This window comes from Diorhabda sublineata, chromosome 4 (assembly GCF_026230105.1).
Source record: "Diorhabda sublineata isolate icDioSubl1.1 chromosome 4, icDioSubl1.1, whole genome shotgun sequence".
In the NCBI taxonomy this organism is placed as follows: domain Eukaryota; kingdom Metazoa; phylum Arthropoda; class Insecta; order Coleoptera; family Chrysomelidae; genus Diorhabda; species Diorhabda sublineata.
The window spans coordinates 11,959,220-11,981,290 of record NC_079477.1 but is presented as its reverse complement, the minus strand read 5'-3'; the positions used below and the strand labels follow the sequence as shown (position 1 = coordinate 11,981,290).

Below are 22,071 nucleotides of genomic sequence, written 5' to 3'. Positions count from 1 at the left end.
AAGGAGTGTAGAAAAAACTGTTGTTGACAAATTCCGTTCTTTGGAAAGTAAACTCAACTCAAAATAGGCAGAAATTTCTCTACATATCTATCTCTAAATCTATCTTTATGAGCCTTGAAAAAATCAGAAAGTTGTTAGAGTCGAGTGATGGTTGTTTAGGCTGGAACAAATATTATCTAGAAGGGAAAATATAGCATAATTAGAGCAATTATTACTTATAAACCAAAATTGATGGGTATTGAGTATTTTATATTAAAACACCAAAAATATTTAAAGCCTCTTCTTGACCAATCTTTCAATAATCTCAGATAACGTGAACAGTAATTCAATTGAACGATGATTCGATGCTTGATCTTTATCTCCTCCTTCATGTAAAGGTGTAATTATTGCCGTCTTAAGGCAATTTGGTATATTGCCATTTTGAATAGAAATGTGTCTTAAAGCGACAGACTCTAAAACACATTTAATGTAAGTGCAACGGTACTCGAAGAAGATTTATTTTTGATGTCATTAATTGTAACGTGAAGTTCTGCTAAAAATACGGGCATAAAGAAGAAACTGTGTAAATTCACATTAGCATCAGGGACATACGAAAGCGGATCATGAGAAAGAGTTATAGAAATCGTTAAATATTTGGTTACATTCACAAAGTAATTATTAAGGTTATGGGTGGAGTAGAGATTGGGGAACTTTTAGTTTTTTGATCATTCACAATAGACCGGGTATCATTCGCAACAATACTTGAATTTGTAAATCTCCCATCATAATAAATATCCTTTGCAGCTTTTATAGTCTCGTGATAATTTTTCTGTATAGTTTTACGTACTTTTTAAAGAAGGCACTGTCCAGAAATTTTCTTGGTTGAGATATATGTGTATCAGAAGCTTTTAGAGTAGATGGAGGATTGATACAAGGTAATCCACTGTTTTCGTCTTTGTTTAAAATATATTAAATTCCATTATAAAGAAACGCTATATAAATACACCACTATAGTGCCTATGTCGATGATATAGTACTGTTAACTAGACTAAAAATGAAAATGTGAAACATCCTATGTTGGAATTGAGCGAGTAAACATGAATGAGAAGAAAACGAAATACAGAGTAATAGAAGGGAACTCGCAAAGACAAACAAGCAATTTATCAATGACATTGTGTAGTTCTGAATATATGTAGGCAACAATTATAAACAATACCGAAGTAGTTTTTTTTTGGGAATGTGGCAAGGAAACATCAAAGTAGACTAACTCCATTATATTATCCGAGCTTTCGAATACTTATGTATTCATCGTATGGGAAATGAGTAATTAAGATTTCCGGTGATTTTTGATATTATTGAACCTTTTTTCTATCAACGTCAATTTGAATATAGAATCTCGAATTCTATGAGTTTAAAAATTTTCACTAGCTTTAATAATATCAAAAATCACCAGAAATCTTGTTTAATTACCTCCCAGACGATGAATACATTAGTATTCGAAAGCTCGGGAAATATATTGAAGTTAGTCCACTTTGGTGTTTCAAGACTTCTTTACAATTTATATATATATATATATATATATATATATATATATATATATATATATATATATTAGAATAAACAAATTTCGAACAGTAATTTCTCCTCATTTTAATAAGCACATTAACCTTGACCTATGAATGACTCAAGTTCTAAATAGAAGTAGACCGATTAAGGCCAATAAAATGTTTAAAATTATTCGGGCTGCGAGTCATTTGATCCACATCAAAAATAACGATACCTTTGCGCGATTAAGCAATAAATACAGACATAACCCTATTTAATATATCAAAACAGTACATGTAAATTAAATATCTTGAGTCGACTAAGAATTGACAATCAACAAAGTTTAGGATGTGTAAAGGAAAATAAATATAGGATAAAACATATGTATGCGATCAACTTGTTAATTTTCGTTGACATCAAAGAATAATGATGAAGCAAAAGAGGCACTTTTAAGCAATTATGATTGCATAGGAGCTCTGATTTTGCTAGCAGAGTGGATATGGCAAATTCACTAAACCAAGTCAAGACAGGAATAAAACTTAAATTAATGAACATTTATTTCTATAACAAACATCAAAAAATAGTGTAACAGAGCTTAGAAATCATTTCAAAACTGTCATTCTTCCACATCAATCATTAGAAGTAGATTTAAAGAAGCTGAATGGGATTGTAGAAAGTCCTCTAGTGAACCTATACTTGCAATACATATTGGACTTTGGATGATTGGCAGAGAAAAAAACAGATATAAGGATAGAATAAGCCGCACTCCTGGATAAATATGTTCTGATATCTTTAAATGAGTCATTTGACGGTGATTGAAAAATGAGGCTGAGAAAATGTCTGGGAGCACTGAAAAAGTGACGTGTAGCTTTTCAAAAACTGTTGTGGATTAGTTAAATGGAATTATCGTGCAGAACTTGAAGTGACTACTACATATTTCTAACTTAAATGCTCCAAAAAGCGTGAAAAATTAAGAGCGTGTTCTTCTCTTTCGAGCACAGTTATTATTTTTGTAAATTCGTTGGTAAGACTTCTATAATTGTAAAATTTCCTATAATTCAATCATATTTCAGTACCACTACGTGAGTTTATGAAGATGAAAACGAAACTGTCTCAAAATCTAGCGCACGAGGCTCCGAGAATGAAATGGAACCGAAGAAACCACGACAAAGTCGTTCAATAATGTTTTATTTCATATTCGGCGTGATATGGTTCGGATTTGTGATCAGATAATGGATTTGTCATCACCCCTGCCAAAAATAAAACTAGAGTAAACGCCACCGTATTCGCCAGATGTGGCTCCCTGTGGCTTCCTCTTTTCCAAATTTAGAATCCGCTTCGGGGCTTTCACTATGAGTCCATTGAAGTCATGAGAAGTGAAGTGCTTAAAGTTTTGAAGACCATCCAAGTCGAGGCTCATAACACGTGTATGTTAGATTGGATTAAGCGTTCGAATGCTTGTATTGGTTCCGATGAAGTCTATTTTGAGGGCGATAATTATCCAATTCCGTACAAACAGTTGTATTTGTTGCACATAATAATAAATATCGTCCTTTAGCATGCTTGTTACTCATCATGTATCACAATTATATTTTATATTAATGAGTTCTTTTCTTCAAGGTTCAGTTTTTAAAAATCTATCTAATAGAACCGGCGTTATGGGCGTTTTTTCTTAACAATGCTTCCTTTCTCCCTTAAAACTCATTCAAATAAGTCGACCAAAACATGTAAACTGAAATCTACGTACAAATTTTTGGTGATGTTTTTGTTATATCCCTTAATTTTTTTTATATTCCATTTAGCCTATAGCGGTCGACATACAAACTTACGAACAATTTTTAGAATGCCATCTTTTTTATAATTTTTTCCTGTGGCTTTATAGTATGAAAGGTTTCTGATATATGATATTAGAGTCTGGAACAATGACACTTTTTTCACTACACCATATAAACCTTTGTTGTGAAGGGAGATATTTCCGTATATCAATATCTACTGATGTAATATGAACAATAGCTTTGTTCACATTACATCATTTTACATTGATGTGTCTCAGATATTGCGCAGATAGTTGGAGATTTATCAGCTGATTAGCCCTCACCCTTATCAACAATTGCTGAAAGTGTACTGATTATACAGCATTAACTGTTTTCTTATATATATATATTCGAAATAATTCGCTTCTCGCTATCATAGTATCTAAGCTATCTTTTTATCACCTTAATATAGAAGAAGTGTCTATACTTTCCATAGTTCAAGTAATAAATCAATTACGTAGTATTTCCAATCGCTGTTATTTTGATTGAAATCTTTATAGGGTTTGTGGACTTGAAAATGACTGCTAAAATCTCCATCATACGTTCATCAATTATAAGATGATATGAGGTTAATTTATTAATAGATTACAATCAATTACCTAAATATTTATACATATAAATTATATATATATATATATATATATATATATATATATATATATATATATATATATATATATATATATATATAATGATATCCCACATAGGAATGAATTTACACTACTTGACGACAAAAGCTATTGCCCACCCCATAATCCATTCTGAAAATTTAAAAATAAGTTTAACGAATTCTTCTTCAATATTATCAAGGGGCGGTCCAAACGGTGTCTTACAAATTACAGATTACAGTAGGCAAAATGCAAATTGGACGTATCATTGGTGAGAATAAGTTAAAGTTTGCGAATTTTTGGTCTAAAAAAGAACGCAGGTCAAATAAATAGCGAATCCTAGATTCATGTGTACTCTTGACTGTAAAACACGGCATAGCCTCGGTAATGGTTTGGGGATGTAATAGGGGAAAGGTGACTGGAGACCTCGTTAATATTGGAGGGATTTGGAGCGAAAAAGGCTATAAAAATATTAAAGGAGAATGTAGTACGTTCTGGCCAGTAAAAAATTTATCTTAGAGGATGACAATGATCTCAAGCATTCTTCAAAGCTCTGCAAATAAAGAATTGGAAAGGAAGAACAGTATTGATTTGGTTGTTATAGTCGCTCGACTTCTACCGGATTGAATTGTTTTGGGATACATTTGGCAGGGAAATTAGACAACAGTGTCTTACTTCCACTCAACATCTTTGGTCTAATCCTCCATAATGAATGGAGCCAAACAGACGACGATTATTTGTCAAAATTGCTATAGAGGACGCCAAAATTGTAATAATAATAATAAAAGTTGAGAAAAGTTACATCGATGAATTAAAAATTTGAATAATATACTGTAGTATTATCATTACTATATTCTTATCTACATATGTAATATAGATATCCAAAAGGACCATATTGTTTCTATTTACTGTTTATCAAGCAAACTATAGGGTGAGCAAAAAATTTTGAGTAGTAGTGTAGTTTTAAATATTTATTATTCATTCTTTTATCATCTGCAAATTGTCGATTTGGTCTTCAAAATATTGCTCTCTGTTTCTACATGGTAATCGAATAGAGTAGACACACACATATGCAAGACGCATACCCAAACGAGGCGATACCGAAAAGTAACCGGAATAGCATGACCATGGGTGGAGCTTTTGTAGTACTGAGTTCTGCCCCTAGGGCCTGCCTGGCGCAACTCGTCGCCAGTTAGTTTAGCGCGGGCCATTGACGTGATACATTCTGTTCGTCAATAGTGTCCGTTTTTGCTAGTACTGGATTCGTTTTTTTATGAACAAAGTGCCTCTGTGAAATTCTGTTTTCTTCTCGGTAAAAACGCTGCTGAAACTGTTTCAATGTACTACATTCATTAATTATTCTCACAAGAATCTCTACCGTTTTGATTTTCTACGAAAATATTTTCAATCATATGAAAAATTATTAATATATATTTGAATAATATATGAATTGAGTTTCACTCACCTGAAAATCCTAGATAAAAAAGTCCAGCTACTATTATTGAAATTCCTATTAAGATCACAGAAATGAGAATTATTTTTCTCTTTCGCGGAGTACAGCCATGCTCGCTAGCTTCTAAAACTTGTGGTGCTAGTGAAGAACCCCTATAAAAAACATATATTACATAATTCTTATCAAGTTTCATTAAGAATTGAGAATTACGAAATAAATAAGAAGACAATATAGCCTATCACCGACAGCAACTTCAAATATATGTATGGGAAAAAAACCTGGAGCATATTGATTCCCTAGAATGAAAAAGTATTATATATGCTTTGTTCTTCAAATACACATACGTTTATTCCATTAATTAAAGACCATACTTATTTCTTGAGCTAATTCGAAAGTGATAATCAGTACTTTTATTAAACCCCTACGTATATTCTCATTCAAACAAATCTGCATCCAACGAAATGGAAAAAGTCAAAAAACATCAAGGATGATGATAAGATTAATGGCGCAGTACATTGTTACATATGGAAAGAATATAGTAATGAAAAAACTAAGTTACGTAGGTAAAGTTTATTATTTTCGTATACAATTTGTGCATTGAACTTTGAAGAATAATCTTCGTTTATTTGGCTCTTTTTGTTTTTCAGGATATTTCAAAAATATGGAGTGGAAGTAGAATACTGCTTTCTGACTTCCCTGCCTTTTTTGTCTCACACAAACTCAGTCAGGTTGAAGTTGAGTGACTTTGATGGTGAAATCATTACTTTCGGTACATTCTTCTTTTCCAGTTCCTCCAAATACTGTTTGCACAGCTTAACAATGCTCGAAATCGTGGTCATGCTGAAAAATAAATCAGTCGTTGGCCAGAACGTATACATTTATCTTTAATATTTTTTTATAGTCTTATTCCTTCAAAATTTGTTCAATTTTTATTAGGTTCCCAGTCGCCTTTTCTCCAGAACATCACCAAACCATCACCGTGCCTCTGCCGTGTTTTACAGTTTGGTTTTCACATGGAACTAAAATCCGTTTTTCTTTTGTCCCGCGCACAAACACTCTTCTCATAGACCCAAAAACCTGAAACTTTGGTTCATGACTGATATAATAATCTATCCCACTCTTCATGCATTCAATTTGTATGTTCTTCAGCTCACTGCATCCTCTTTATCTTCACGTTTTGAAACAGGTTCTTGATTCAATCTGTAGAAGTACTCAAAGATAGATCTCAAGATTAGTAGGTCTGATCTGCTATCTCTGGCCCCGCGAGGAGTCAAACAAATCAAAACTAGAAGTATTCATAATAACAGAACCAAAGCAAGATGTTGTTGAGATGGAATGACATGGGTAGATGAAAGCAACAAAGGGAATGATGCATAGTAAAAACAAATACCGCTCCAGATTCAGAGCACACATGTTCATGTGGATAACGGATGGATAGAGAGATCAGAATTCAGAGATAGCCGGAAGTATTCTATAATCTTAAACTCTTTCTTCAATTATAAATTAAATCCAGGATTGAACATGAACAGATAATTCTCGTTTTCGTAGTTCATACCCCAAAAAAAGAATAGCTAGACCATTCAAACGATCAATTTAAATCACACTTACGTATTTAGTTGAAAACCATGAATATCACAATGAAATTGTGGAGGTTTCTGGTTGGTGAGAAAGCTATTTTTGTGAGCTCATAGCAATACGAACTACGTTAATTATTACATTTGGCCTAACTTTTTCAAATCAAACACACTGTTCATACTACAACCACACCAATACTTAATAATTAAATTGTCTGACGAGCGTTTCTATAATAGCTAACGTCATAGACTAACGTTAAATTGAAGTCATCGTCATACAGTGTAATTATTGTCAATGTTGGTGTATTAGTATTATAAACAGTGTGCTCATTTTGAATATCACCAACGGTTCTTGTTTTTCCAATTTAGTTAATTTTTAGGTTCGAATCCTGGAACTTGGATCGCTTCACAAATTCAAGTCACGTTGTTGATATTCGTTGCAATATAGATCATATAAAAACCTCTCTCTCATTAGCATATAATTAAGAAAATTCTGAAGCGTTGTCTTCTTGGAGTACATTGAACGATGACTCAAACATTTCTAAATTTCAATTTCATTTACAGATAAAAAAACATATAAATGGTGCCTTGAGATCCCAGAAGAAACTGGAATGATTTTGATGATCTAACATTTTTATTACCGTTCATGAACGTTCGTGAATTTACCTGACATCCGTTGATGTCAGAGTCAAATTCATGTCACATAGTTCCGATAAAGTAATTCCAAGGTCACGTTTTCGTATTATTGCTATGGAGCTATAGAAGAAAATTATTCATTGTTTTATTTGAAAATAATTTGTATGTTTAAGATTAAAGCGATATTTCATTGAGCAATTTCGTTTGTAGTTTAATTTATTCATTATGTAACGGATGCAAAAAGACATGGACCAGTCGTATCGTTATTATTTTCTTAGCAATTCCAATCATTTTTGTATGAAATAGATAAATATTAATGTTTCACTCATATTTTGAGGCACAGAGAGAAAGAGTGAAACTCGTTTATTCATAATAAAAATTTTTTTGTTTGGATAAAATGTTCTTGATTTCTGATATACGAAAGTTGGAGGCGTTTGAAGTAATTCTCCAATTTGCGTATTAACGAGAACAGCAACGGTACATTACCAATTATTTTTGGACACAAAATCTTATTATTTCTAAAACCAACTCAAATTATAGATTGAAAATATTTTTTAATTAGCATAACTAATACTACTCACTTATTTTTCAAACTTCGCATATTGTTATTCACACAACACACACACACAAACACACTACAACCTGAAATCTGCTAATGACTAGGTCTGAAATACGTGCTCAATGATTGTTCTATCTTGATGGTAGATATTCTTTGAAGTAAGTAACGTATAATAATTAATGACACATACTAAGATATCACACCAAGAGTCGCGCAAGGGGCACGGGAAGAGTAGACATGAGTGCAATTAAATTTTCAACACCAACAGGAGCAAACGTAACGTTATTCGTTTGGATACAGGGCCAGTACGAATGTATTTAGAAATAATGTGGGAGATTTTTTAATAATGTTTTGAATAAAGAATCTTTATTTCAAGTTCATATTCATATACAGGGTGAGTCTGGAGGAGCGCCCCAAACTCTAGGAGTGTATTATACACGTGAAAATAATGTAAAAAATCTCTTAATCTTTTTCTTATTCTTATCCTATTTTCATTTGTTTTCAAGTTATAACATATCAACGAATAAACAAATTTTCACATAAAAAATTTCTTAATCATAGCGTTCTTTCAATAAATGTTAAAATGTAAAAATATCGACATTTTCTGCTTTGTCTCTCCCAATTGATTCATTTCTTTTTTCTTTAATATGGGCTGCAGTATTCTCATTTCGTCTAATTAGTGCATCCCTTGTGTCCACTTCTATTTTGTAAACTTCATTGGGGAAACGTTCATTCAAATGTTACTTGGCTTGACGAGCGACAAGTGTAGGAGCTCCATCGTGCTGATAGTACATCTGCATTCTAATATTTACAGGAACATCCTCTAGTAGGCCTTGTAATTCATTTTGTAAAAAATTTAGGTAGTTGTGTCCTGTGAGACGAATCTCCAAGTACGAGTATTATTAATGCCATCACGGGTAAATGTAGCTTCATCCGTAAGGAGTATACTCGAAAACAACACGATAATTATTGTTTATCCACCGACAAAACTCCATACAGTTAGCATAATCCTCTGGTTGTAGGTGCTGTACTCTCTGTAGGTGATAAGGATATAAGCCTTGTTCGTGGACTGTGTTTATCACCCATTTTGTGGAATTCCCAATTGAGTGGCAATTCTCCGTGAGCTAATAGTTGCATCTTCTTCTACTAGATGCAGAATATTTTTTACTTCTACCAAACCTTGTCGAGTAGCGCGTTCAGATGATATGTTAGCACTGGGAAGCTTACCAGTCTCGCACAAATTCTAATAAATACGTTTTTATCAGGATATCTTTGGTGTTAAAAAAGTTGACGATATTCTTCAGCAGCAGCTGTAGCATTTCCATTACAGAAACCATAAACAAACACCATATTTGCATATTCTATATTTGAATAAGTATCTGGCATTTTGCAACACTGACAATCACATAAATTAGAAATTAAACATTCAGTTACTGTTCACCGAACACTGACAATTCATCAAAACGTCAGAATTATCAAATGCCTTTGAGCCTAGAACATGGCATACTTTGATAATATTAAAATTCAGATATAAGTGGAAAGCTAGATGAACATTTTTAATTACCTCATAGCTTGAAAACAAATGAAAATCGGATAAGAACATATGAGTATCTTTACATTATTTTCATGTGTGTAATACACTCCTAGAGTTTAGTGCGCTCCTCCTGGCTCACCCTGGGCTTTCTATAGTGAAATGCTTCGTCCGTATTCTGGTTTTCATTACAATATAACCTAATAATAATATGTAGTAATAGATCACGCATCACGTGAGTAAATATGTGAAAACAGTAACAAATTATTTATATCCTACATAGGATAGACACGTTTAGAAAATAGATACAGAAATTATTATTACACCAAAAAAAAATGTGTTACAATACTTTAAAATTACAATAAATATATATTTAATTATCGATTAGAATCAGAGTCAGAAACAATAAATTAAAGTTTTGCAAAATATTTCGTTTATGTAGTAATCTTTTAATTATGAAAAATATCTTATTAATTTAAACTTACAAATTCCAATTTATTTAGAAATAATTCAAACCAAAGACTAATTTTTTGACGTATACAATCCAAACAAAATATTGAATAGTTGGAACAAATTATCAAATGATTTTTAAGTGATAGGTGATCTATTATTTCTTAATGGTCATCACTTTAGATCTCTCAATGGCTTTTTTAATAGATAATACCATTGAAATTTCAACTCAATTCGACATTTGCAGTATTGGTAGAGACGGTGATTAGGTAATAATAAGTAATTTCTATTCAAAAAATACATTATATATTAATATTGCCACGAACTAGTGCGCAAAATGGTCCAGCTACTATGGAATTTTAACACTTCGGTGAATTCGCGATTTTCGGGCCGCGTCTTTCACATTTTTCATAAATGGCGAAGCTCGTTTCATGTTTATTTGTATATATTTTTTCTAGTAGAAGGCGATTTACTTATACTATTTTTTCTAAATAATTTCTAGTGTATTCATCTATTTCTTTTGTTTCTTTCTGTTCTAGAGCTTTGTAGAGTTTTATTTAGGTATATAAATGATCTGTGTAAACGCAGTTAGTTAGTTTTAAATAAATAGTGAGAAGAACGAATTAGTGAACTAACTACAGAAATTGTAAGTGATATTTATAAATGAATTATTATAAGTTGAGTGATTGTATAATGTATAAACGAATTACGAACGTAAGAGACAGTGTTTATTAATGCGACCCACGAATAGGAAGAGTGTGAATAAATAGGAAAAACATTACAACGTAGACATAAAATTAAGATAATCTATTCCAGAAGATGAATTCAAAAACTACGAGAACTAGAAAATTCAAGATATTCTATGATATAGATTTGTCAGAAGAATTATCATGAATTTTTGGTTAGAGAACTATAGTTTCAAGTAATATACACTATTATTAACAGATCACTACTTGAAAAATCAATCTAAAGGATCAATAGATATTAATTTTTGCGTATACGATATTTAGCAGAGCATTTTTACTTGACTGCGGCACAGCCGCACGTCATCTGAATGCACCGTTCATAAATTAATGTAGTGGAAACTAGGAAAGAAATGGTATGTGGGTATATCTACGAGTATGAAGTGAACAGTAAACTATGTATGTTTCTGAAAGAAGTATGCAATTAGTAGACACTCTAGAAGGTTCTTCTAATAAGCTCTAGAATATCTTAAAAGCTCACAGTATCAGAGTACAATTGGATAATGGTGGTGGTATGAAGTGATACGAAAGTGTTGTACTTGTATAAATTAGTGTAATAATTTTTGTTTGTAGTTTGTACATTTTTTATAACGAACACTACCCATGAAAGATGACAATAATAATTTACAGACAGTTCAATTTTTATTCTCTTAATTCAACTGAACTTTATTGACAGAGTTTAAAGCTACTTGTGAGGTTATCATGGAGATAACAATATCGAAATTCTATAACTCAGAAGAAAGCAATTATTTTGGGTCGATCCGATCCTGTATAGAAATTTTATCAGTATCTCGAGTCACCAGCGTAGGTGCAAGTAATGGTCTCTGCCAATTAACTAATTAAAAACTCAATTATTGAGCAGTTGACTTACGTGCATGTAGGCATATTCCACTTTGTGTTGTTAGGGAATTTTGTTCCTTAATTAATTGTCTTAACGATTCTAAAGATATTCTTATCAGAACTATCTTGTTAAAGTAAAATAAAATTATTGACATTTTGGTTCCACGTACTCATGTATTCCTCTTTTTCAGATGCCGAAATGTTTGCTTTAGGTACATGAACCTCGAACTACATCTACAATTATTATTCATTTACTAAATTGGGAAATTATGTGTTTTGCATTGATTACTTTTTCCATTGAGCAGTTGTATTGCTACGACATCGAGATGAAGCTATTCTTTCCACGACCTTAGTTACTATTTTATATGCTCCAACGAACATATATAATATAATACTTAAGTGAATATTTTCGTTTTTGCATTGGTAGCTAAAATAGATTCTTTATGCATGCTAACCACGTATTAGAAGATATCATAAACAAGTTTTTGTTGATATGAATATTTCACTATTAACGCAGTTCATCAGTATTTAATATTAAGAATTTATTATTAATAGTCCGGTCAAATTAGACCAAAAATTAAGAGTGAAGCTACATAAATTAACACCCAGCTGAAAATCAGTGAAATTGTTTAAATATAATTAAAAATGAAATATGAAAGTTCCTCATCTTTCCCGTGCATGTAAAAAATTTTACTCAAGGTCGAAGATCAAAAAATATGTTTTTACGATTTTCAGCAAAACAATGAGTTTTATCATAAATATACTCTTGACAAAAATTGTAGATCATGAAATTATCTATAAAAAACGTATCAATACTCTTTTTCTCACAAGCCACCGTTTTTGAGATATAACTCTTCAAAAAGTTATAATCGTCATTAAGTGCATGAGTACGCCACTCTCTAAAGTTGTAATATATGTTATACTATTTCTCCATCGGTTATTGTAGTTTACACTTAAAATATAAAATATACATAAATTATAACTATAAGAATATCCGGTAAAATGAAACCCACATCGCGTTGTGTGGGATAGAGAAGAAACTTTCAACGTTATCTTAGATAAATACATCCATTTTGGTTCCAGAGTAACTGCCGTATTTGATGGCGATAATTATTGCACAAGAGATACAGCTACAGAACAACGTCGTAGAACTTTAGCAACATTTTCGTCAATTGATATATTATGACAGTTTCAACCAGCCAATAGAGACTTATTACTAATACTCAAAACAAGTTTCGGTTTATTTCAATTGAAAGTTTTATGCTAAAAAAATATTGGTGAAACAAGCAAATAATGATGCTGATATATTGATTATTGAAACAGCAATGGAGTAATTAAATTTGGCAAATACAACTATTATTGTTGATAAAGATGTAGACTTACTTGTATTATTCACTGGTCGAACTCCAACTGAAAAAACTATTTTCTTCTTAAAACCAGAATAAGCTCAACATCAATCGGGAATATATTAATTAAAAAGTTTATCTACTTTTGCAAAATGTCAAAATCATGTATTATTTTTACACGCAATAACAGTTTCAAAATTTAATTGAATGTTTTCAAAAGCAATCATTCAACTCGACAAGAAATTATTACCAACGGCATTCGCTTTCTTCTTTCTAAGTACGGAGCTCCTAAAAAAACGACATGCTTAGATCAGTAAAAAGTACTAATAGTAAAAAACAAGTTCAATTGGCTTGACTTTTTCCAACCTCAAGTGTGGCTTAGTTATCAGCTAGACCCTATCAGGCGTCATGCTATACATCGCTGTTTACGCAATTTTCATGCACCTAGAATGATGTTGATGAAGAAGAACAATTACAAGGAATTACGACTCGGACGATTAAATTTCACTATTTTTTTTTTAATTCAAATGGCTTTTGTTTTTTAAATCTCTGCTAATTTTAATTATATTTTAGATCTGTGGAATAGACCTACTGGGGAAACCATGTTAAAAAAATGCGCCAAGTACACTACCTCATATGTGGCATGTACATATTATTACAATTAAAAACGATTAAACGATTACGATAAGACGATTAAAATTATTTGAATCATTAAATTTCGGAAACAGTGGCTAGTAGGTATAAAACTATTAATATGTTTTTTGTATGTAATTTTATAATTCACAATTTTTGTCTAAGATATTTTTATGATAAAACTCCGTTTTGCTTAAAATCGCGAAAAACTTATTTCTTTGACTTTTGATCTTGAATAAATTTCCATACACGGTAATGATGGGGAACTTACAAATTTTATTTTCAATTATATTTCAAGCAATTTCACTGATATTCAGATAAGTGGGAATTGATGAACTTCGAATGTCTAAATTGACCGGACTATAAATTTTATCAACATATACGAACGCTGCTGCGTATATTTTGAGATTCTATGAAACTAGAGGACTTCGAACTAGCAACATTGCATTTTTTAGTAACACCATCCTCAGGTAACTACCTCTAACTGCAGTTGAGTCCTTGAGTTATCTCAGAGCAGTTATATCTTTCTTCTATATTAGTCAGATTTGTATAACAATATTCAAAAATAACTCCAATCTAATCGTGTTATCTACTTCCCACTTGACCTTCTGTATTATAAAAGTAGGTACATCATCAAAAATTGTTAAAACTGTCGTACCATGTTGAAAATATTACTTTTTGTTGTTCTCAGTTTTTTTATACAAGTACGTATTCTCTGATTTCACTTTTTACCATTCAGGTTTTATTCTCAATAAAACAAAAGCTGAAACCTTAATGTTACATCTCTTATACAACAGAATACTTTATTCGTATGCTATTTCAGTTTTCCTGAATTATAATCTGGTTAACCATAATGTGTTTTTGATCGTTTGATCGGCTAAATACCCAGATCTCTACAAACCGTCACTATTTCCATGCATAAAATATTATATAGTAAAATAAGTAGAGACATTGAGAATTGAATAGGATAAGTTAATCATTTTTTTATTTGTTCAGTTTCCGAAAGATGATTATTGAACTCTGTTCCATTTTATAAAGAGAGGATGTTTAGTCCTATAGAAATTATACAAAAATATAACCTTTGAGATAGGGGATAGTTGAGTTTTTCATACCTCTATAAGAATAAGGAAACAAGAAAGCTTGTCCTGTGAATGGATTTAATAGAGAAACAAAATTAGCTCAATAAACCACAAGTCCATAAATATCTAAATTGGAAAATTCTTGAAATCTAATATCCCTTATCTCACTTATGATTTTAAAGCTCCAGACATGGAGCTGAAAGAATTCTCAGAAAAATGTTTGCAGCAAATGAACTTAAAAGAAACTATCAACTTGATGGACCAAGTTGTAGAGAAATGGTAACAATTAATCAATACATGAGATATAATAAATGCCTGGTTTATGTACAAGTAATCGATAGATATTTCAATTACTGAAAACGATAGTTATTGTTTTCCTTTCTATATAGAAGCATAAATAATTCTCTTCTACCGACAATAAAATCTATTTTCACGAATTTTTATAACAAGTTTATCCAAAAGATAACAATAACACTTTGTCTATTGGCTCAGCTCACTAAACGATTTATGACTCCTAGCTTGTTTGGAAATCGATTTACAGGTTCACACCCCTCGTTACCGTCTTGCTTTGCTTCGGAATTATTGTGGTAGAGCCAAGTGTCATCTACTGTTGTAACAAGATGCACAAATGTTATTAAGAGTCGAATGAGCATGTAATTTTCTTCGGGTATTAGCGAATGACGTACCCATTTCGCATAGATATTCCTATAGCTGATGGCTTCCACCAAAATATTTCTTTAAGTACCTGATAAAAATTCTGTATTTTCGCTTTGTTCACATTACAATTGTATCACCATTTTCAATGTACATCTTTCCACTTTTAAAATTCAAGGTTAAATCCCTTTTATAATTCATATTAACCCCAAACAGCTTCTTGTTCATACTTTATCGATCTAATCAATGTTTATTACAGATATTTTGTGAAGATATTGATGTAACTTTGCCAAATGGTAAAATCCGTGGATTAAAAGTAACGCCTGTGGTTACTAATCTTACTTATTACTCATTTTTGGGAATTCCATTTGCTGCTCCACCTATTGGAAACCTTCGATTTAAAGTAAAAATATCAATAATCAATCATAATTATTATTTTTATTAGAGAAAATACATGAATTTCAGCCCCCTCAACCTGTTGAAAATTGGGAAGGTACCCTAATAGCCGATAATAACGATGCTTTATGTTATCAAGTGGGTAAAAAAACAGAACATGCTTCGGAAGACTGTTTGTACCTAAATGTTTATACTCCAGTTGTAAGTGAATGTACATATTTTTTTATTCTGATAACTAAGCAGGATAAATTATTAGGTCCCCTCAACTTCCTCCAGATTACCGGTTTTAGTCTTCATATATGGGGGAACTTTCAGACGAGGCCGTTCTTTTCCAGGTTATAAATCTCCTGCCTTTCTAATGAAGGAAAATGTAGTGGTTGTTACATTTAACTACAGGGTAGGACCGTTCGGTGAGTATTTTGTTTTAAATACGAGCTAGAGGCTTAAATTGAGACCGCGTCTTTTTGAATTGTGGCTATGAACGGAGAAAGCGAGAGAGGCGTAAGTTTATGCTACGAAAAGCATAGCGTTAATATAATTCCAGTAAAGCTTGTATATATCTCCAAATTTAACATCTGATATTTGTAGGATTTTTATCTACAGAAGATGAAGTTATTCCTGGAAATATGGGATTAAAAGATCAACAATTCGCTCTAAAATGGGTTCAACAAAATATTAATCTTTTTGGTGGAGATCCAAAGCAAGTAACTCTGATGGGTCAAAGTGCTGGATCAGCTTCTGTCACATATCAACTTTTAAGTCCGGGATCAGCAGGTTTGTCAAAAAGGAAGAAAAACTTCCATATCATAATTTCACTATTTATATTTTAAATATCATCATGTTTTGCTATGTGTACTTTATTCTAGTCAAGTCAGTTCTGCTAGGGGAGGTGAGGATGTCACCAAGGTTTAGAGAAAGTACTAATATTAATATATCAAATTTGAGAATGATTTGTAGAATTCCATATGAAAATTCACTGAAATTTTTGAAGAATAATATTCTTACTTACCAAATACACTTTGGTAAAAATACTTCGAATATAGTAGAAACGGTTTAGGTCTCTGATCACGTGATTCAACCTACGATTCATCGAACACATATTTTTAATTCACTATCAGTAGAAGTGAGACATAACAACATAAGATCGATTGTATTTTTCACAAGACCAATTATAAGACATACCTAATAATTCCTTTAAATTGATAGTAGTAATCATAAAAAGAGACAACTATATAACTGACGTTACGTGAATAACTTATCATACTCAAAGTTGATTTTGACGTAAGCTTTGTTTACCGTTTTGTTTTTAGCGACTTTTTGCATGGAACGTATATTTATTGTTAACACCAGTACTTTCAAAAATTTACTTGACTTTTTATTTAATTTTACATCGGTGAATACGTATATAACATCAACTTGTTAACTTTTGACATTCTATAATACATAAAATACTGTGAGACGGAGAGATTACAATGTTAATTTTAGTATAAAGTGAGTAAATAAATATGTGAAACAATAATACAATATCGTCCCATGTTCTTACTCCTCTCTTTGGATGTAAAATTATGGAAAATTGAGATTATACATTATACATATAGTGCATATATTATCTATACAGTGCGATTATTCACCAGCTGCTTATAGTGTGGTATCTGATATTCTCAGAAACCTGGTAACTCAAAGTAAGTTTGATCATAGCGGTTGTGAGTAATTAAAGTTTTAGAATACAAAAAATTCTGGATATTTTTTTATTTGAATGGGATAAATTGTAACATGTTCTGATTTTAAATTGAGTACTATCTGTAAATGTTTACTAAATTTATAGTTAACTAATTATTTTCAAAAATTTTCCCAAAATTTGAATGAAAAGTTGTTTGAAAATCGTGAACTTGTGAAAAAAATAGATGGAATTTTACAGAGTAATAGCAGAGGAAATAAATGTGAAGTGCCAGGTACTATTTAGATACAGAAGGCTCTGGTTCCAGCTAGGACTATTCAAAAGTTCATTTGTGTTGTTTCGGGTTCTAATATCTAAATGTATGTATATGTATTTCCGATGTCTGTAATGGTGTTTTTTTATTTTTGTTTTGCTCTGGTGATGATAATATATTCATCGAAACATCCACATTTCGTTCATTTTAATTTAGTCAAGAGATCTAGTAGATAGGCTAAATATTACGTCATTTTTGTGTACTACATAAATATGTCATCCTGCAAAAAATCAGCTCTCCAGTAACAAGCCTAATGAAAGTAATATTAATTTTGAGTTCTGTGACTCATTCATCCAGTATATTGATATTTTTATCAATAGAGTTTTGAGAAATATATCATGTTAACCATATAAATAAGATAAAAACAATTGAAAAAGTTGGGTTTCTTTTTAATCTCTAATTCGTATAAGGGTTACCTTTGGAATATCATTCATGAAGATTATTTCTACTGAGTTGTCAGAAGTTTTGATTTGACTCATATGAACATTGCGCTAACTTATAAGTTTCGTGATGGAAGACATCCACAGTTTCTACTTTAACTAATATTAGATCCCAAGGTATTAGACATGGGACATCATCATAGCAATACAATAATGGAGTGAAATAAAAATTAGGGAAGGCTAGAAAAGGATTAAAGAATACTAGATTGAAGAATATAACATAAGGAAAATTGAAGAATTTTTGCTTGTGATAGACTACACTTAATTTAGAATGTGGATGGTGTACATCTTGGTACAGTTGGTCTCTAAGAATGATTTATTGAATAATACATGTTGAATGATGACAGAGTTGGATATTGAGCATATAAGCACAAATATCTGGAGTTGCTTATGTACGAACAATTACTCTCTGATAATTAATTGACATTTTGTGCAGGCTAGTAGTTCCTCTGTGGCTTGCTCTCATGAAATCTAACAATGTGATAATGTGAATATTTGAAAACGTATGCAAAAGTAGTTGAAAAGTCAATGAACATCGTTTCACTCTAAAGTGTGGCATTTTAACTTTCATCGCCCCTCAAATTACTATCTATGTTAAACTGAATGAATTCACGCGATATAACATTTAATCAGATAAATTATTTTGATATTCATCGTACAAAAATCTAAAGGAAAGTAAAAACTTTCTAATAACTAGCTGAAACGGTAAAGTGATGGATTGTAGATTCTTTAAGGAGTGAATTCGGCTTTTCAGTCACTCTGCATTTAGGAGACATTTTGTGCAGAGTTGATGTTCTGTTATATCTATGGCTTGTTCGTTTGGGTACTAACAATGTGATAAAATTGAAAATGTGTGAAGAAATAAATAATGTCCAAGAACTTAGTTATTTTGTGATGATTTATCTTGATTTAAGGATTTTATTTAAGTGGAATTTCGTTTAAAAATAGATAAAATATTGACGCCCCGAGCTGCTTTGATATTTATTAAAATATTTTATTGTGCGTTCGGTAAACCTTGGTTTAATATTTATTTATCACAATACATGTGTGCAATAATTCTTCCTACAAATTTATTAATTTTTACATACAGCTTGATTGCAAAAAGATAAACAAATTTCTGCTGTAATAGTACATGTAGCGATTTTATAGTACTCGCATTCTCAAAACTATATATTTATGATTAATCGCCAATTCGTGACGTCTTTGACCAAATCCTACCATTCTCTAGATACTGTGCCAGTGCCCATTAGGATTCAAAATAGCGGCAGAATTACGCAAACTATCAACAATAGTTGAACCTTTCACTATATTTTTGTACAAGCATTCTTTCATTATTTTATTTTAAAATTGTTTTTCATTTATCATTTCTAAAGTATTACCTTCAATTCAAATATTATTTTTTATAGTTACAAACTATCAAATTCTATGGAAATATTTTGACAAAGACCGAAATAGGTCATGACCAAGATTTTAACCAGGTGTTTGGAACTGATTTTCGTCGACATTATTGTGTCTTAAAGAGTAGCAGTAGAATTTTGGATTTTAACTCGCTACTCTTAAAGTCCCTGTGTATATAAAACAAATCACGTTATATTCCGTCTAATCAGACAAACAAACAAAAAAAGCAAAAGCTTTTAAACTGACACCTTCTTTCTCACGGAAGTAATGAAACATTTTATTGAAAATTATCTTGATTCTGATCTTGACAATCAAAATTCATTGTATCCACTTCTAAAGTGTCATCCTAACATAAATAGAGAGCTGTAAGCTTTCCCCAGGTCGAATGATAATTATCAATTGAAATTCAAAACGAATTTGCACTATTATTTTGATAGAATTATTATTCCAACCGAGCTTTGTCGTTCCAGGTTTATTTAGAGCAGCTATCGGAAATAGCGGTTCGGCATTATGCACATGGGCTTTCCAAAGGAACTCTGCAGATATTGCTTATGGAATCGCAGCTGAAATCGATCCTACTTTTGAAAGAAATAGAACGTCCGAAGAACTATTGAATTTCTTATCGAACGTCCCTGCGTCTGCCATTGAAGATACCGCAGACAAATATAATGTTGGTAACATAACTGTTTGTATTATAATTAAATTTTAATATACGATACTTTGGTCTTTAAGGCATTCGCTCCAGTTATAGAAGTTCCTCATGTCGGGGCTCTTATATCTGATCTAATGTATAGTAACGCAGAGACCGGCAGCTTCAATAAAGTTCCAGTTTTGATGGGTTTTAATTCTGAAGAAGCTTTGATGATGGCAGAAAGTAAGTAGAATATATGAAATTATTATATTATATCAAATATATTCATGTATTCTTATCTGGAAAAAAATTTTTTCAAACTAATAGATTTGAAATCGAAAGTAAAAGAAGTATAAACATTATTATTTCAGAAACGGGTTCATGGAGGTCATATGTTCGACAATATGATAAAGATCTTCGTACATTAGTTGATGATGATATGTATATCACTGATAGCGACAAAAAATTATTGGTAGGAAAAGAGATCAAGAAAATCTATTTGAATGATACCGATTTGTTTGCTGATAATCTTGGAGAATCTGTACAGGTATAAATTAATAGGTGTGTTTCAAAGTTGACTCTCGTGGAAACAGGTAATTCAGCTTTTAAAATTGAATTAAGGGGGGTGTCTTCTATTGCTCAACGTTGTCTAAGAAAAGCAAATAATTTTATTGGAAGGGAATCAAGTGACAGCCTTATAATAAAAAAACTCATTCTCAACAGTTGGGCTTCGAAGGGTTTTTGATTATTATAAATTGAGAGATGGAGAGGAATGGAGCATGACTACGACCTGATCAACCCGACCAGTTTAGGTACTACAATGAATGTAATCCAAACTAGTTTCTGAACATTCAGATCATGGTCAAATTAAGCCGATCATAGTTTCCTAAAAGTACAGTACCCATACTCTGACTTCTATGTTCACCAGCTGTATACTTTAAGTTATTTAAAGGAATTCAAATTATTCTGGAATGACTAGGATAGAGTGATGCTTTGTATAGTGATTAAATAATAAATAAAGTGTTTGCATTGAAGTTGGGGAGATATTTTATAACATTTTCGATGATTTGATTCGTTCAATAGAAATTATTTGATAGTTGAAGTATCAGTTTATAGATGTTGGTATTTTGTAGCTATTACTTAACTAGAGAGTAAAAAAATAAAATTATGTGTGCACTTAGAGAAATAAATTCCAAGTTTGTTAAATTTCTAGTATTTTGGTGACAACAGATTCATCAGGCCAATTATAAAGTTCGCAGAATTGATACGTCATCATGTTGATTTATACTTCTACCAATTTTCTTACCATGGTCCCTTGGGTGGTAATAGTGTAGAAATACCAGGTAAAGTATCAACATACATTTTTTTCAATTGTTTTCTCGTAGACCTTTTTATATGCTTTTGATGATAAGAGTCTTATTTTAGGTTTCTTTCAATGAATAATGAGTTTAATATACAGTGTTTTTCAGATAAAAGTATCCACCTTTAATAACTTTTGTAATACTGGTATTTAGAAAAAATCCAAAAACACGTCAATTTATGTTGGAAGGGACGAGCATTATGGCTTATTTAAACTCACTGGAAAAGCCACCCCCTCACCCCTAGCAGCATCCCCTTTATTTTTTTAAATTACTTTTCATATTTTTTATGTGAAATTTGGATACTCCTCTTTGAGCTGATTTCAAAAATGTATAATACTTGTAGGTTAAAGTGGTTAGTTTATGAGATAAACAATTTTTCTTTTAAGAGCACAAATTTCACTTATTATTTA

The 22,071-nt window shown here is 31.4% G+C and overlaps 2 protein-coding genes across 3 annotated transcripts in view; one reads left to right on the top strand and one right to left on the bottom strand.

The window, feature by feature from the left end:
• LOC130442548 (neprilysin-2-like) overlaps positions 1-8,411 on the bottom strand; it is a 32,708-nt gene extending 24,297 nt beyond the window's left edge. Inside the window, exons 1-3 of one of the 2 annotated variants that reach the window (XM_056776737.1) lie at positions 8,191-8,317; positions 5,610-5,695; positions 5,412-5,551 (exon numbers count right to left, since the gene is read on the bottom strand). In XM_056776737.1, the coding sequence (XP_056632715.1) occupies positions 5,412-5,551; positions 5,610-5,686 (217 nt within the window). In that variant the 5' untranslated portion in view covers positions 5,687-5,695; positions 8,191-8,317. Of the gene's footprint in view, positions 1-5,411; positions 5,552-5,609; positions 5,696-8,190 lie in introns of both variants that reach the window. The other variant, XM_056776738.1, reaches the window with a different exon arrangement.
• Positions 8,412-14,323: 5,912 nt separating this feature from the next.
• Positions 14,324-22,071, top strand: part of LOC130443003 (uncharacterized) — a 30,765-nt gene continuing 23,017 nt past the window's right edge. Inside the window, exons 1-9 of the mRNA XM_056777440.1 lie at positions 14,324-14,415; positions 15,704-15,847; positions 15,910-16,041; positions 16,097-16,250; positions 16,429-16,614; positions 20,140-20,339; positions 20,402-20,543; positions 20,672-20,847; positions 21,514-21,643. Of these exons, the coding sequence (XP_056633418.1) occupies positions 14,371-14,415; positions 15,704-15,847; positions 15,910-16,041; positions 16,097-16,250; positions 16,429-16,614; positions 20,140-20,339; positions 20,402-20,543; positions 20,672-20,847; positions 21,514-21,643 (1,309 nt within the window). The 5' untranslated portion in view covers positions 14,324-14,370. The remainder of the gene's footprint in view (positions 14,416-15,703; positions 15,848-15,909; positions 16,042-16,096; positions 16,251-16,428; positions 16,615-20,139; positions 20,340-20,401; positions 20,544-20,671; positions 20,848-21,513; positions 21,644-22,071) is intronic.